The 16080-nt window shown below is 34.8% G+C and overlaps 2 protein-coding genes across 2 annotated transcripts; both read right to left on the bottom strand.

The window, feature by feature from the left end:
* Positions 1–8260: 8260 nt before the first annotated feature.
* On the bottom strand, positions 8261–9376 carry LOC115231544. Its single transcript, XM_029801545.1, has one exon. The coding sequence runs from the start codon at positions 9374–9376 to the stop codon at positions 8261–8263; it is 1116 nt and encodes a 371-aa protein (XP_029657405.1).
* Positions 9377–9403: 27 nt separating this feature from the next.
* On the bottom strand, positions 9404–12199 carry LOC115231542. The gene is made up of 2 exons (XM_029801544.1): positions 12071–12199; positions 9404–11545 (listed from the first exon to the last, which is right to left on the bottom strand). The coding sequence occupies exons 1-2, from the start codon at positions 12197–12199 to the stop codon at positions 9404–9406; spliced, it is 2271 nt and encodes a 756-aa protein (XP_029657404.1).
* Positions 12200–16080: the final 3881 nt, after the last annotated feature.

Here is a 16080-nt window from a genome sequence, read left to right as displayed (position 1 = left end):
AAAATCAAAAAATTATTTTCTGCATTTGATTAAAATGAACAACGTTAATGTCCTCAACATTCATGATGAGGTCCATTAAAACCTTCGAGGCAAAAATCTCACGTATTAAGAATATCCTTGATGAAAACGACAGCGAGAATATTAACAATGATGAACTCCCAATTATTCGCGATAAAGAAATTCAATTCATCCTATGATTTTCTCTTTAAAATTAAATGCATATATCATTATCGACCATGAATCAAAATTAAAGCTATTATCATATTTGACTTTGACAGAATGTGCAATTACAGATTGCACGACCTTGAATAGAGTGTGCAATTAACAGATTTTGAAAAACACTTTGATAGTTGAAACCACATTAGCACAATCATTAACACAATTTACCACCAATTGACAGCGCAATCAGAAGAATTTGCGTAAAAATATTAACTATTTAGTTAAGTTTTTCGTAAAGATAAAATTTATTTTCGGTATGCCTCTTTTCCTAAACTTTTTTATTATTCAAAAATAATTTTTTCAATAGATAACCGAAGGAGGGAAGACGACCTTAAGAAAAGAAGTTTTTCGTAAAGATAGAATTTATTTTCTGTATGGCTCTTTTTTCCTAATATTTTTTATTATTCAAAAATAATTTTTTAAATAGATCACCGAAGGAGGAAAAACGAAGCTGAAGAAAAAACGGTCAGCTTAAGGTAATTAATTAAATCTTTTTTGTGTGTCGCTTTTTTGGCTGCTGCTAAGTTTTTTTTTTGTTTTTTTTATTTTTTTGTTTTTAAATTATTTATTTTTATTTGTTTTTTTTATTTTTTTTGTTATTTTCTAAAAATTCAACCGGATTGAATTTTTAAACTCCTTAGATCCCTCTGGAATGCCGAATCATCTTTTAAAGTTAAAGATAGGCGTTCCAGTGGTTTTATTACGAAATCTTGCGCCACCTAAATTATGCAACGGAACGAGGTTAGTTATCAAAAATTTGATGGCTAACGTAATAGAGGCGACGATATTAACAGGTAAGTATAGAGGTGAGGATGTTTATATTCCACGAATTCAGATAATTTCTGATGAATTACCATTTAGATTTAAAAGGCTGCAATTTCCTTTGAGGATGAGTTTTGCAATGACAATAAACAAGGCCCAGGGACAGTCATTAAAGGTAGTTGGGTTATTTTTAGAGAGTGAGTGCTTTTCACATGGACAGCTGTATGTGGGATGCTCGAGGGTAGGCAGAAGAGAAAATTTATTCATATATGCCAAGGAAGGACGGACGACAAACATCGTTTATCAACAGGCGATAGAATAGGGTTACATTAAACCAGGTAGTTTTATACATCTACATACACTTATAGTTGTTTGATGAAACAGGCCCTCCGCAGGAGCTAGGTCGCGGTGAGCGAAGCGAGCTGCCGAGCTAGTATATAATATGGAGAAACTACAAATGGCATATTATAACACCCATTGCCATCATATTAATCGTCACTTTCATTTTACTGATTATATACGCAGTGCCTGTATTCCCACCTCTCACCATCCTATAGGGTGCCACTGTGGAGAAGATGATTAATTAATTACTAATAACTTTTTAACTTGCTTCTCATGAGATTTGACTTATGTTTTAGCTTTAAGTAAAAATGTTAATATTTGTTAGTGGACTAAAAAATATATAATCGCAATGCAAAGACAAACACTTGACGAGTGACACCGTCATAGAAATCTCGTCACTTTCAAGTACTAATTGGAATCGGATGGGACAACACGAGCTTCATAGTCTTTTTAGCCACACGCTAATGAAAATAAAACTCAAAAACAAGAGAAACCAACTCAATCGGATTAAATAGACAATAGAAAAAAAATCTTCGACGTCTTTTGCCATTTGTTCGATTTCTTTCTTTACCGTCTCTAAACAAGTCAACAGGTTATTCAAATCGGTGGCTGTCATGTGTAATTCCACCAACGTTTTGATAATTTTACTTAACGTTTGCTCCCAGTCCACCAGAGAAGTTGCAAACCAAAACTATCAACTAAACGATAACAAACATTTCATTAATCTAATTAAGTTGTTTCCAACGGGTTCCTCATTTTGAGAGACACAAATTTTAGTTTTGAAAAATGAATAAAAATTCAATATAACAAAAATAAGGCTAAAAAAAAAATTACAAAGAAAATAATAGTAAATTTCAAGGTATGTAAAATAAAACAGATCAAGAAAATAAAATCTGACAATGTCACAAAAAGGATGGAATTTCGGTTAACTTAATCATTAAAAGAAACTACATCATGAATTATTCCCTTTGAATCCAAATTAAATATAAAAGACGACTACATAGTGAAAAAACACCCAGCTTACACATGGCTTAATTTATTATATTTTCTATTTAAAATTAAGATTAATTAAACAATTATTAATAAAAAAACGTATTTTAATTAAAACGATTTTAATGATAGGACAAAGTCAGGGAACGTAGCCACTACCAACCAAACCGTTGACAGGTTGGTTGGCAAGGGGAAGAGGTTGGTTCTGTTTGTTACTGAAGGAAAATCAGGATCCAATCGTCTCCACGAAAAGGCGAATCACATGACGATCATCATATTGGGCTAAGCAATTATCGTCGAAGAATAGGCCTTGCCGAATCCACGCATTCCCACTCTCTCAGTGACCTTTTCTCGTGTCCAGGCCCATTTTCTGCTTCCCCAAAACACCGGATCGCGATCGGGGATCTTTGGGAGCGTCCGACATTGACAATTTCGTTCTTGTTAGCCACCGGTTTCCTTCAATTGAAGGAGCCGAAGACCTTCTGTCTTAATTTCAACAAATTTTTAAAATGTGAAATTAGATTTTATTAAGTTTTCATTAAATGCCTTAAAACGTCAATTCCAGGCACTGTACCTGTCATTAGAATAATTCTGAAAAACTGTTCTGACAAACTGTTAACAAAATACAGCAAGTTGAGAAGTTTCTCTCTTTTATGCATGCTGAATTTGTCAAATAGGATTGAAAAATATTCAAAATTTTCAAAAACTTTTTTTTGAAAAGAGAGATGAAATTTTTTACTCTTTTAATGACAGTTCTTGGAGATAATCAGATAATTTAGAAAAAATTTTTTTTTAGTAGTAAATAAATTTATATAAGTGAAAAGATTTGGTATTTGCTGATTAACGAACGTTTTGTCTTGTTTTTCTGCGTGTTAAATGATAATGTCCGACCAATGGAATGATGTTTGACGACAAAACTGTGTCGGCGATAGACTACTAAGTACTAATATTTGTTCCGCAGGGATCTGTCTTGAGTCCACTTTTTTTCAATTTCATCTTGTCGGACATTCTCCTGCCGTCTGTACGTACTGGCAAGCTTGTCATCTACGCTGATGATATCCTGGTTATAGATACCTCAAAAAGGATATCAAAGTTGCCTTTCAATGTTGAAAAAATTTTCTTTAAGAAGAATAGTAATTTCATTAAATTTTGTAAAAATCCAATTAAAATAGAATATATCATTTTTTTCGTGAAATGATTTCTTCAGTCAAAACCAAGTTTTCTTCAGTTTGCAAAAATACGACTATTGCATCGTAAAGATTAACAAATCTTTCTAAAGTATTTTCTTTTGAAAGCCATCTTACTTCCGTATGTAATAAAAGTCGAATAAAATCTTCATCAGCATCCTTACAAAACTTTGCTTCTTGTTTTTATTTTGTTAATTGTTTTGATTACAATTTTTAAAGATTGATGTAAATCATAACATAAAATATTCGACACCAGTTGATGGCGATGTAAAATACAAGGAACGGTAATGACCCATGGATAATCTTTAAGAAGAAAAACAATTCCCTTATATCTTCCAACCATTGACAACGCAGCATCAGTCGCACAGGAAACCAAATTTTCAAATAATATTTCATTTGTTTCTAAAAACACTTTTACTACGGAATATATTGACATTCCAGTTGTACAGGTTTCTAATAATTCGACAAACAATAAATCCTCATTTAATACACATTCATTATCGAAATACCTAAATTTTATTAAAAAATTCGAAAATAACCTCACAAATCCCATTAAAATAGCTTTACTCTCTACAAAAACCCTTTCATCAATTTGTAAAGAAAACTTATTCAGTCTTTCAATAAGAATTTCTTTTACTTTATCACCCATTTCATCAATTCTTTGACGAATCGAATCATTGCTAAGATATAGACTTTTAATATTTTAGAAGCATCTTGATGCATTACATCCGATATTATTACTTCCAATGGAATTATTACATTTTTCGCGATAGTATGAGAACTGGAAGTTTTCACAATAATTTCAGCAATTTTATAAAAATGGATCTGCGCACCCACAACTACATATAAATGTTAAATAACCATCATGTACTGGCTTTGTGAATAACGATTTGATCGTTTTCTTATTTTCAAAATTGTATTTTAAAGTTTGAAAATATTCAATCGGCTTTGACATTTTATCCGGGTGCTTGGGTTTGAAAAGATCCTGTAATCGTGATGGCTTCATTGCCTCATTTGAGAAAGAACATTAACAAATTTGACAATCAGGCTGTTTTGTATCTTCAGTACATTGAATAAACCCATATTTTAAATATTCGTTTTGATAATGAAGACTTTTCTTATTTGAGCGAGAAGACATCTTAGATATCAAACAAGAATGTAAAAACAGAGTGATATTTTGAATATAAAATTTAAGGATAAACACTATAGAAGAAATATTAATAAATCTGATTGTTTTTTACAAAAAGGGTGATATTTAGACATTATTTTTCTTAAAAACAATCAAAAAGATATCTAAAATGCTGAAAATTCCAAAATTGAGCGTTGGATTTGTGACGAAAAAATTCTCCAAAGACAGAACCACAATGCAAAAAATTGGATCAGAGCGTCACCCGAAGTTGTCTTCAGATCAAAAAACACATTACAATTACCTTCGAAGAATGAACTATCAATTTCTGCCGTGTCCCTTTCTGAAATTGCCAAACTAATATTAATATTGACGTCTCTCCTAAAACAAGTTTAGAAGCTTATAATAGTCAAGTACGAAAGATTTTTTACCTTGAAAACGTTATTAAAAATCCAATATCGTTTAAAAAATGGTTTGAAACATAAATTTTTAAAAAAAATTTTCATACAAGCTAAATATAGATTTCAAAAACATCGAGTAATTCACAATATTCAATGAAAGGTACTTTAGAAGAAAAATGTATTATTTACTGATCGTAAGCATCAATCGAAAGATTAATATTTTTCTAAAAGTCAGCATATTATTAAATAAAGATTATTTAATAGAAAATAATACATTAATAAATAATTTATTTCATTGTGGATGCCACCAAAAGAAGGATTTCTTTGTCCTTCATGTCATAAAAAGTATAATAATGAGAACGAATTAACATCACACTTTCTAAACACCCACAATGACCCCATTACCAGTCTATCCTACATTGACTAACTCATAGACTTTGAAGAACAATCCTCCAATCCACAAACAATAAAACCCCAAAAAATAGGTCTCCACTAAACCAACCAGAATTATAGGCCTAATGAAGGACGATACTTCTTTACTCAAAAACCTCCGTGAAAAACACGGAAAAAACAAAGAAGCCAACGCCAAACTGATTTGGAGACTTTCTCGACTTCTTGCTGGTCTCCGAGAGGCAACGGGGGACCGAGGACTGTCAAAAACCAAGGCTTTGGAGGTTGAAAAATCCACTGTGCCTTGGATCGATGACAATATGTCTTCAAATTGTTATTGCTGTAAAAAAACCTACAATTTAATAAACCGACGACACCATTGCAGAGTTTGTGGTTACATAATTTGTTCGAAATGCTGTTTTTTTATATCCTACGACGACGCAGGCAGATTTGAGAGTTTAATTCCGCAGAATGTTTCACCACAGTTTATATGGATTGGCCTGACTGTTCAAAATCTCAAATCCAAGTCGATTTCAACGACAAATATAGAGTCAATTCAATCCGAATTTGTGACATTTGTGGACAGTTTATCAGCAAACGTGTCAGGACGTTAAACGAGAGCAGTGAAGGGACTGATTTTAAGCGCAAGTACTCGGTAGATGTGAGGGACTGAGGTCACTTAGTAGAGTCTTATGGAAGCTGTTAAATTTGCGGAGACCGTGGTCGGGCAGTTGGAGGACATGGACAGTTCAGAGGAGGCCTATGAGAGTGTGAAGGACCAGGCAAGGGTGGCTTGTATTTCTGTGGAGAATTGCAGGTTTTGTTGTATTAAAATGTTTAGTTTGTATTTTTTGGAGATTAGTGAGAAATGTAAAGAAGAATTCCCACTAAAGTCAAAGATTTGCGTTAATATAAGAAAATTTGCAATTAATGTTATACAAGACCACATTGGACGTATTTCAAATTGAATTAAATTTTATTTATTGGATTTTATATATTTTTAAATAATTTTTCGTAATCGTTATATTAAAATGTCTAAGTATATATTGTGGGTCGGGCTCCATTGGAATATTGCACATTTTATAGGTCTCATCAAAAGTACACAGTGAGTAATTTAAAATACATTATGGTAGGGAATGACTGATTTGTGGCCACTGAATAATGTCATACTTAGGCATGTAACTGTAATTTTAAAATAAGATTTGTGCAGAGCTTTAAACTGATAAGACGTGCAAATGCATTTACATTCACGACATTAAATGAGTTTTCTGGTATTTTCTGTACTGAGTTTCAGATACAGTAACGGGTATTAGATAAAATGTTGATTACAAATGTTTCAATTTTGTAATGATTAAAAGAACAGAAATAAAAAAGAATGTTTGTAATTTGGAGAATGTCTTTCCAAAGGGAAATGCAACGTCATGTTGAATTAAAATTAATTTTGAATGTCTCGCAACATTCTCCAATGAAATCACCGTATCTAAAGCCCTAAATGATTCTTAAAACATTTGTGTTAAGTCACAGTCACGTTGGATCACTAATTTATAGATATTAAGCTTTTCCTGATTGTTATTACTCGTATAATGAAAGTCTAAAAACAAAATTAGATGGTAGCCAGGAAAGTAGTCAAAATGCTAATGGTCAAGTCAACGGCAACACTCATCGATCCTCGTGTCCGTACTCTTTTGGCAGGATACCGGTGCTCGGATGGGTCGCAGGTGACCCTTTTCAAAAATGTGTTTAAGCAATACCACTTAAATGAAGTTAATAGCAACTTGCAATCCACGTTGCAAGTTTGCCTTTAATTTTGACTAGTGCACGTAACAATAAAGAAAAGCGGAAACAAGAAATATCAGAATAAATAATTAGGTTAGTTAATGAATATCGTTAGAATATTTTTTCAGTTACATTCACTTGTGCAGATCATATTATTGGGGATCGGGTGGTCACAGAAGTTACAATCTATTGTGAGTATACAAATACACCAAATGCTTCTTGCATAGTGAGGGTTATCTTTTGATTTTTATATAATTTTAGTTCCACACTGTTGTCGGCTAACATCATATATGCTTCATCCATCACTTTCGTAATTCTTATATGAGAATAACAAAGTATACAGTGTGGGTTGGGACCCGTTTGTGAACATGCACACTTTCTGGTCGTGATACAAACTACACAGTCAGTAATTTAAAATACTAAAGCGTGGCACGACGACTGATTTTTGGCGACTGAAAGATGGTATTTGACGGCATGTAACTTTAATGTTAGAATAAGATTTGTACAGATGTGATAATGCGGCTAGACGTGCAAAACTATTTACATTCACGTAACGAAGGTTATCACAGTAATACAGCATTCTAATAATTCGAAATATTTAAATATACATATAGTCTAATTTATCCAACCCATCAAATGAGTTGTTTAGTATTTTCTTCAGCGAGTCTCCTTTACACTCACTAATATCAATGAAATATTGATTACAATTGTTTCAAATTTTTTAGATGGGAGAATATTTCTCCATTAGGAAATGTCACTTTTCTCTTTATGGTAATATCTATCCCATCTCCCGCAGCATTTTCTCCATTGAAAATACAGTTGTATAAATTAAGATATCTTTTAAAATAAGCAATTCTTCAATAACCTTCTTGTCAAATCGCAGTCGTTTTGGATCACTAAATGAATAAAAAATAGGACAAGTGGAAGCATTTTAATTAATGCTGATATTTTATTGTCAATAACTCAGTGGTTAGACATTGAATTGATATATTTATTAAACTGTTTTTTTAATATAATATTTAATTTAATTATAAATTAACGTCTTTAGTTACTAATAACTAACTAATCTATATAATTCTCCTCCTTTTTGGACCGTTGCACTGGATCTGCGTATTCTTCTCTTCTAACACTTCATATGACACATGAGACACATCTTCCGGCAAATCTGGTGGATCTGTTGTTTCTCTAGCCAATTTTAGGAGGTGATTGGTGGCCCTTGAAACTTGTTCCTCATGTTTTTCAATTTCCACTCCATGTTTATGTTCAACAAGCATGGCCTCCAATGTCTTCTTAATCGTCAGCGATTGTATATACGATCTAGTGGAAGCATCCAACTTCAGTCTTTCCATATAAGACTTATAGAATTTAGAAACTATCCCGTCCCATGTGAGGACAATGGGGATTATCGTTACCTTCGCACCGTGGATTTGAGATAATTCTCCAGCAAAAAGATCATATTTATGCAGTTTTTCTACTTCCACTTGCTTTAACATGGCGTGGGAAGTAATTCCGACTTCAATTAGAGTGATTTCGTTTTTCGTTTTATCAAGGACAAAGATATCTGGTATATTGTTTTTTACATGAACATCTGTCTGCAAGGTGGTGTCCTTCATTATCTCCACTTTATGATTTGAGCTAACTGACTGGACTGTGTGTGACTTTAACCTTTTGGTTTTCCTGATTCCATATTGGCGGCAGAGATGCAAATGGATGCATCTTATAACTTCATTATGTCTTCTGGTATAATCACTGTTCAGCATTCTGCTACATCTTGTAGCAATGTGATCAACAGATTTTTTAGCTTGATTACAATGATTGCACATTCCTCCGTTATCGTTGAAAAATATATTTCGATTCTGAATAATACAATCCTGAATAATAAAGGAAGGCGACTCAGTGCCTCTTTGTAGTCCTCCAACTGACACTTTCAGTCGTGGACTCTGAAATAGCCAGACTATGACTTCTGATCTCGGACTGTTGTTTCCATTCACTAGCCATTCCGTAGACATATTGATGTCAACATTCTGATCCTCACAACATTTGAAAAGTACGGAATGCAACATCTTCGATTTAATAATCTTCATTAGACTCTTTTGTTGATTCTCCTTGATTATGTTTATATTCAATTCTGAAGGATCTTCAATATTGTATTTGAAGGTAAGAAATCTTGCGATGGTGGCCATATGTGTTTTATTTATTTTCAAGACCCGCTAGATTCCAGCCTTTCTGAGACACATTGCAGACTTTCTTTCAAGATCAGTCAAAAATTGGTATAACATGCATTCACTTTTATGGACAATTGAATTAAGTCCTCTTCCAAGGTTAGATCTGCTTATATATAATCTTTCCTTATTTGCAGGTTTCAGATGAACATGTAAATTAGATAGAATCCTTCGAACTTCGGTATCAATGGCTTGAAACTCGTGTGGCTCAATGTCAATTAGTCCAATATAGTAATTGTAAAGTGATAGACAATATTCATTAATCGCCTTGAATAGATTCACTGCATTTAGCTTCGTGCTCACTAAGCTTTCAATTCTCTTCTTTACATTTTCTGCAATTTTTTTCATAACTTCATGCTTCAATACATTGCTTCCTTTATCCTCCAAGACTCCCAGATATCGATATCCATCATATCCGTCAAGACTTCTAGTTTCTTTAACATAATTCAGATTGGTTGCAGATTTTTCAGAATTCCTCCTGAGACCAACAACACTGAAGTATTCATCAATACTTTCCATCATCCTCAAGATCGTATTTTCTTTCTCAGCAAGTATTTTCAAATCATCAATAAATAGCAGATGATTAGTTGAGTATGTTATTTGAGACGGGTCATTATGGTCAATACAGATTTTAGGAAACTTGTGATTTAGTATCCTGCTCAACGGATCCATTACCAGCGTAAAAAGTTGGGGAGATAGTGAATCTCCTTGAAGAATTCCTCTTTCTAATTTCACTGTTCCAATTCTATTTACATTGAGATTCAGAATCACTTTCCATTTACTTATCAAACTTTTAATAAACTTCACAATCCACTCAGGGAGTCCAGAATAATCCAATACCAGCGATAAAAATTCATGGTTAACAGAATCAAATGCTTTGTTTATATCAATCCATGTCGCAAATAAGTTATTTCCATAGTGATTGTTAATGCACTGGTTTATTAAAGCCTGTTCTTTTGCACCCTGGCAATGTCTTCTAGCTCCCAGTTGGTTATCCGAAACAAGACCAAAAGCTTCAATGTAGTCTGTAAGTTTAGTGTTGACACATTTTGTAACAAGTTTGTATAGTATAGGCATGCATGTATTCGGACGCAAGTCATTAGGTGATTCACAACAAGCTTTTTTTGGGATGAGAAATGTAACCCCAGTGTAAAACCACTGACCAGGACAGTAATCTCTATTAATAATTTTCAAAATTTCATCACATAAATAATTATGGAGAGATTCAAACTTCTTAATAAAAAAGCAGTATACTCCATTGCATCCAGAAGTCTTCCAGTTTGGCGCATAGTTAATAATACTTTTGATAAAGTCTGGTTTGATGTCAACTGGGGATTGTTCTATGCCAGTTATACGTTTTCCAACAACATCAGTGACAATATGATTTTCATCTTTTTTCCATATCTTCTCCCAAAATGACAAACATTCACCTTCTGGCAACGTATATTTATTATTTTCTCCACCATTCAGGTTTCGGTAAAACCTCCTTCTGTTGAGTTCAAAACAAAAATTGTCTCTTCTAAATGATTTTCGTGACTCATAAATCGAAATCCTTTTTTCCATGATTTTTATTCTATTTTCAATTAACGTACATATTCTGGTGATTTCTCCCTTTCTCGACTTCTTATATTCAAAGGAGCACATAAAGTCCAGGGCCGTATCCTTTTCACTTTTGGATTTCAGACTGGAGAAATTAGCAATAAGAGTGAGGTTCTCTTTGAATTTAGTAATTCTCTTCTCAATATTTTCCCTCCAAGAGGTTCTTATTTTATTTTTAAGAACCAAATTTTCGTATGCACATTGTCCTGCAAAAATAATATCCGTGATTTCGTTTATATCCTTTGAAGGACAAGTCAATACATAATTTGAAATCACTGCATCCAAAGCAACCAGAATATCTTTCTTAACCAATTTATATGGAATCTTCTTGGTAGGTTTTCTCGAATCCCTTGATATTGATATAACTCTCTTAATTTGGAAATTAAATTCTTCTTTACATTTTCCATATAAAGAAATTTCTGTTTTTGACAGTGAATTTCCGTTTTCTGTTACACCCACATCATTTTGATTACCACAAGTCTCATTATGGCGTTTCACTTTCAATAATTTTTTAACATCGGAGATGCTTTTCTGAACAAGAAAACGGGTATTGAAATTATGTACAATGAGGTTCCATCCACCACGAGGGATTCTTCCAAATCTCCGTTTAGCCGAATCAACAACAGAAGATATCCACTGCAATTTGTCGTTAGAATGTGTTTCAGTTATCAATGATTTAAGGGGGAGCAAATGCGTTCGTGAAGGTTCAATATAAGGATCATTGCAAGTTTCAGGCGTTCCATGTATCCCTGAAGACACGTTTCCAACTTCTGATTGATTATTATTATTTGTATTTTATGTAGGAAGGCCCTCAGGATTTGTTTGCAGACTGGTGAAAACAGACATACACGTCACACTTCAAACTATTTTATCATTATTATTCGGACAATTATCATTCGGACTATATTACAGTGACTATGCATAATTTGTATCAAACTAGTGAGAGAATACAAAATAGTCAGCCTACACCGTTTGCTTTTTACTTTCGGCCTGAAGGTAAAATAATCCGAAGGTAAGAAGGTAAAATAAAGATAAGGAAGCCTGGGACTAACTAACACAATCCAAATCATTGAATCCATATGGCTTAAACTCCATGGTACCCACATAATCATCAAGCAATGAAATGGCATACTCATTTAATGCTATGAATGAATTCACAGTATTTAAACGAGTTTTACATAACATTGCTACCCGCACTCCATCTATTTTTTAGTTTCAAAAAGAATGAGCGATTTGGGGCTTTCTATGTACCCGAGGCATATATACCCCTCGTTATCCTTCAACACTTTCACCAGATTGCCAAAAAATTGCGAATTGGTTTCCAACTTGAAGATATTTAGTTCCAATCCTATTTGCCCCGTGAATTTGCTCACGCATTTTCCCGTAGAGTTAATTTGCCTTGAGAACAGAGCAAACAACTTGATTTCGCCGAAAACACAAGGTGGTTCATGTTAAGCACATGTCCCTCTGAGTTATTGACAGATTTTCGTGTTTTTTATTGAGAAAACTACTCAATGATTCGAGGCAGAGTACAAAAAGCAGAGGCGACATGCTATCTCTTTGTAGAATCCCCCTAATTGTTATTCTATTTGAGATGAACACTCCATTCACAACTTTAATACGGAATAAAATGTCTCTTTAACATCTACCCACATAAGTGAGTTTCCGTAAACAATTCCTCTCTTTTGCACGCTGGCAATTAATGACAGTTCCGAGCTGATTCTCGGACGGAATACCACTAACCTCAACAAATCCCCTGACCTCGTTAGACACCAACTTAGTCATCTGTTTGTATGAGGTGGGCATGTAGGTTATCGGGATAATCTTCTGAGACGCTGGACAATGCACTTTTAGTGTTAAATAAGTAACACCACTGCACAGCCAGCTTGGAATACAATCACATTATATTGAACATACAGACGTGCAATGCAATCCAATCGGCAGTGAATAATCACTTCTTTATTCTTGTTATATCACCTTCTTCTGAGTATTTTATTACCGTCCCACCAAGTGTGTGTCACATTACCAACTCACCTAGTCATACCAAAGACCGAGACCTAATTAATTAGTTAAATGTTGAATAATATAAGTTATATCAAGACATGTAAACAAAAGTGTATTGAATAAAACACATGTTTTGATGCGCGAGTTGGAGGTTGTGTGTTTAGTGAATTATTTCAGATTACAGATCAAGGAGAGACTGTTCTACAGAAATGGGTTCCCGAATGGTGTATGTATTATAACCGAACATCCCATTAGACTCACTGGACTCGGATCCTTGTCTTCCGTTTCCAATAAACGCAAATTCGTTCCAATAAAAAGAGAAGCATCAGAGAATGAGGGGAAGAGACCTCGTTTGTCACCCTACAGAACAAAGAAATGTGTGCAGGAGAGTCCTCACATTCGAAAACCTGTCAAGAGCAAGGAGGAACCTGTATTGAAACCCAAGCGGGGAGTGAGAGGGGAGTGTGGGGGAAGTGTGGCAGGTGGAAGGGAGTGTCGTGGAAGGGAGTGCGTGATGGGAGGACGGAAGGTGGTGAAGGAGGTGGTGGGTCACAGCAAAGGAGTGATGCCGATAGTGTCGACAGGGGCGAGGAGTGTGGGTTGTGTGTGTCCTATAGCTGGTATGTGTGCTTGTCATTGTGCTAGACTTAATGAGAGAACACTTCACGGTGTTGTTTCCCCAGTACTGTCCCCTCCTCCAAGGAAATACTTTGGTTATATTCCTCGTTCATTGTAGCAATCCACTCGGGCACTCTCCACGGGCATGCAGGCCGTCCTCCACGGAAATGGAAAGGTCTATTTGAACGTCGGGGGAGTCCGCGCATACGAACTCCAGCCAGTCAATACTGTCAGACAGTCCGCGGTTGCCTCCCCCATTCCATTTGCAGGTTCTCAACTCCATATCCTTCAAGGACGGCATCTCTTCTGTCCTCCAGTTTGGAGAAATGGGGTGTCTCGTCATTGCTGTCCCCGTCATTCCCCCCCACTGATTATATTTCCTTATTTCTTGAATACACTTTATTTATTTGTATAATAAGTTACGATATTAATTGGGGGCCTGTTCCCCTCAACTCGAGGATTTGCGAAGGTCGTGTCCTATACAATCCACTTCTCCACTCAAACATGGTCATCTCATCTGGGCTTTTTCCATTCTTACGGTCGAGTCCAACTGGTTTGTGTAGGGAAGGAAATCAGCAGAATTGAGTGGTTTTATACCATGTTGATGCATTTGGGAGTAATTTTCTTTTGTCTCGCCGTATGAGTCCCCTGCCAGCCTAGAATAGAGTTCGACTGGTTCATGAGCATCATTGGTGCTGTTTTCGTGATGTCTTTCAATAATGTATGTCGGGGAATTAAGACCATTTAAGTTGGTAGACTAATGCACATTGATATTTAAATCTTGGTTTATTTAAATATTCGACAATTGGAAAGTCTATTGTGCCAATTCTCAATTTTTGATTTTATTTTAGAGATGGGTTTGACACTCCAGACTATACCTGCGGAAACAGAACATGCACTTTATTAATGGGGCTGACGAATAATACGCCAAATAATAACATCACTAGTACTAAGTTGCCCAAACTCAGCAAGTACAGGTATTGCCAGTAATAATAGGTCCGTTTCCGATGGAACCTGCAGTCATTGTAGCTTCATTAATTTTCCGGGTCATGTCGTTTCACTGAGCAAATTCCATTAAGTCTCCATGCTTGGCGTGTCTCTTGTGTTGGTTAAAGAGTGCTCGTCTTTTACGTCCCAGTTTCCTTGATTGCAGATTGACTGGAGGGTGGGATTTTCTTTCAAGGTCAGAGAATAATCTTTCTTATCTTCTATTCTTTTTTCTTTTACATTTTCACCAATTGGTTTCATGGCATTGATTCCTCTGTATTCAGCACAACAGTATTTTATATATTATTTGTTGGTTGAGTTGGTTGACACCTCTCACTTTGTGATGTCTTTATCGTACTCTCGATCTGTCCATCCTACGCTTTTTCCATAGCAGCTTTCAGTGTCAGAGGAAGCGCGTCACTTTAACAATCAGTTCAATCGGGAGGATACTTCATTGCTCTCACAATTCGACAGCCTCGTTCACTGAAAAATATATTTACAGAGTAATTCTTTGACTGAATAACAACAGGTGCAGCGGGTTATGATAATATTTGCTGAGCACACCGACCAAGCTTGCAGAAAGGATAGCCTTTATATTTCAGTAATGTACATTGCAAAAGTAAGCATAGTGAGTGAATCCAACTCATCTCATTAGTCCAGGTGAGATGCATTCCATTTGCTATTTTTGATAATTTTTGTGAAAAGTAAACATGGTAAATGAATCCAACTTCTCCAAAGACCAGCGATAATTTTTGTGAAAAGGTATTGCTGAATGTTCAGATTATATTCTTACGTTTTTAATCAACATATTTTGCATGAATCGGTCAAATAGGACCTCAGTTGGTCCAAGTCATGGTTATTTTCTGCGGACAATCTGTTTTCCAAACACTGAACAACATTTTCGTTGTCGTCATTTCTCGACTTAGGTTGTTAAATATCTTCGAGTAATTGAGGGTTGACCATACCTTTGAAGTTGAGCTATTTTTTACACATTTTGTAATGTTCGTCATAGCCATTGAAACAACTGCTTTTAAACATGTAAGCTGACTAATTCACGTTGGCAGGCAACAATAATTACATTGCCCTCTTAATTAATCAGACTTAAAAAGGATAAAACTAAGTACAAATCGAGGTCTAATAACCTCAATAATATTTGATGTTGTATTAATAATTCTCCCTGATGAGTACATTTTAGACACAAACTGACAATATTTAAATCAAGTATATACAGAAGAAAACTAGATGTGAGCTAGAGTAAGTGGCTGAAAGAATAGTCGAGAGCCTAAGGGTCAGCTCAATGCACAGCGCATGTCAGACACAAACAACATATTCGGCGGATCTGATGATAAAACTAATAGAGGAATTAGTAGATTACTCAGATGTGATAATGTTCTATAAAAGAATACAGTCTAATCTTTAATTGTCAACTTGGCACTAAGAGGCATTGTCAAGGTGCA

Source organism: Octopus sinensis, unplaced genomic scaffold (assembly GCF_006345805.1).
Source record: "Octopus sinensis unplaced genomic scaffold, ASM634580v1 Contig18731, whole genome shotgun sequence".
In the NCBI taxonomy this organism is placed as follows: domain Eukaryota; kingdom Metazoa; phylum Mollusca; class Cephalopoda; order Octopoda; family Octopodidae; genus Octopus; species Octopus sinensis.
The sequence above is the reverse complement of the archived record's forward strand: the minus strand, read 5'-3'. Positions and strand labels throughout refer to the sequence as shown.

Bases quoted from the DNA above. Each gene is read 5' to 3' on its own strand.
- LOC115231544 (XM_029801545.1), bottom strand. From the start codon at position 9,376: ATGGCCACCATCGCAAGATTTCTTACCTTCAAATACAATATTGAAGAT.
- LOC115231542 (XM_029801544.1), bottom strand. From the start codon at position 12,199: ATGTTATGTAAAACTCGTTTAAATACTGTGAATTCATTCATAGCATTA. The intron at 11,546-12,070 runs GTTAGTTAGTCC...TTTCTTGTTCAG, and splicing joins GATTCAATGATTTGGATTGT to AAAAGCATCTCCGATGTTAA.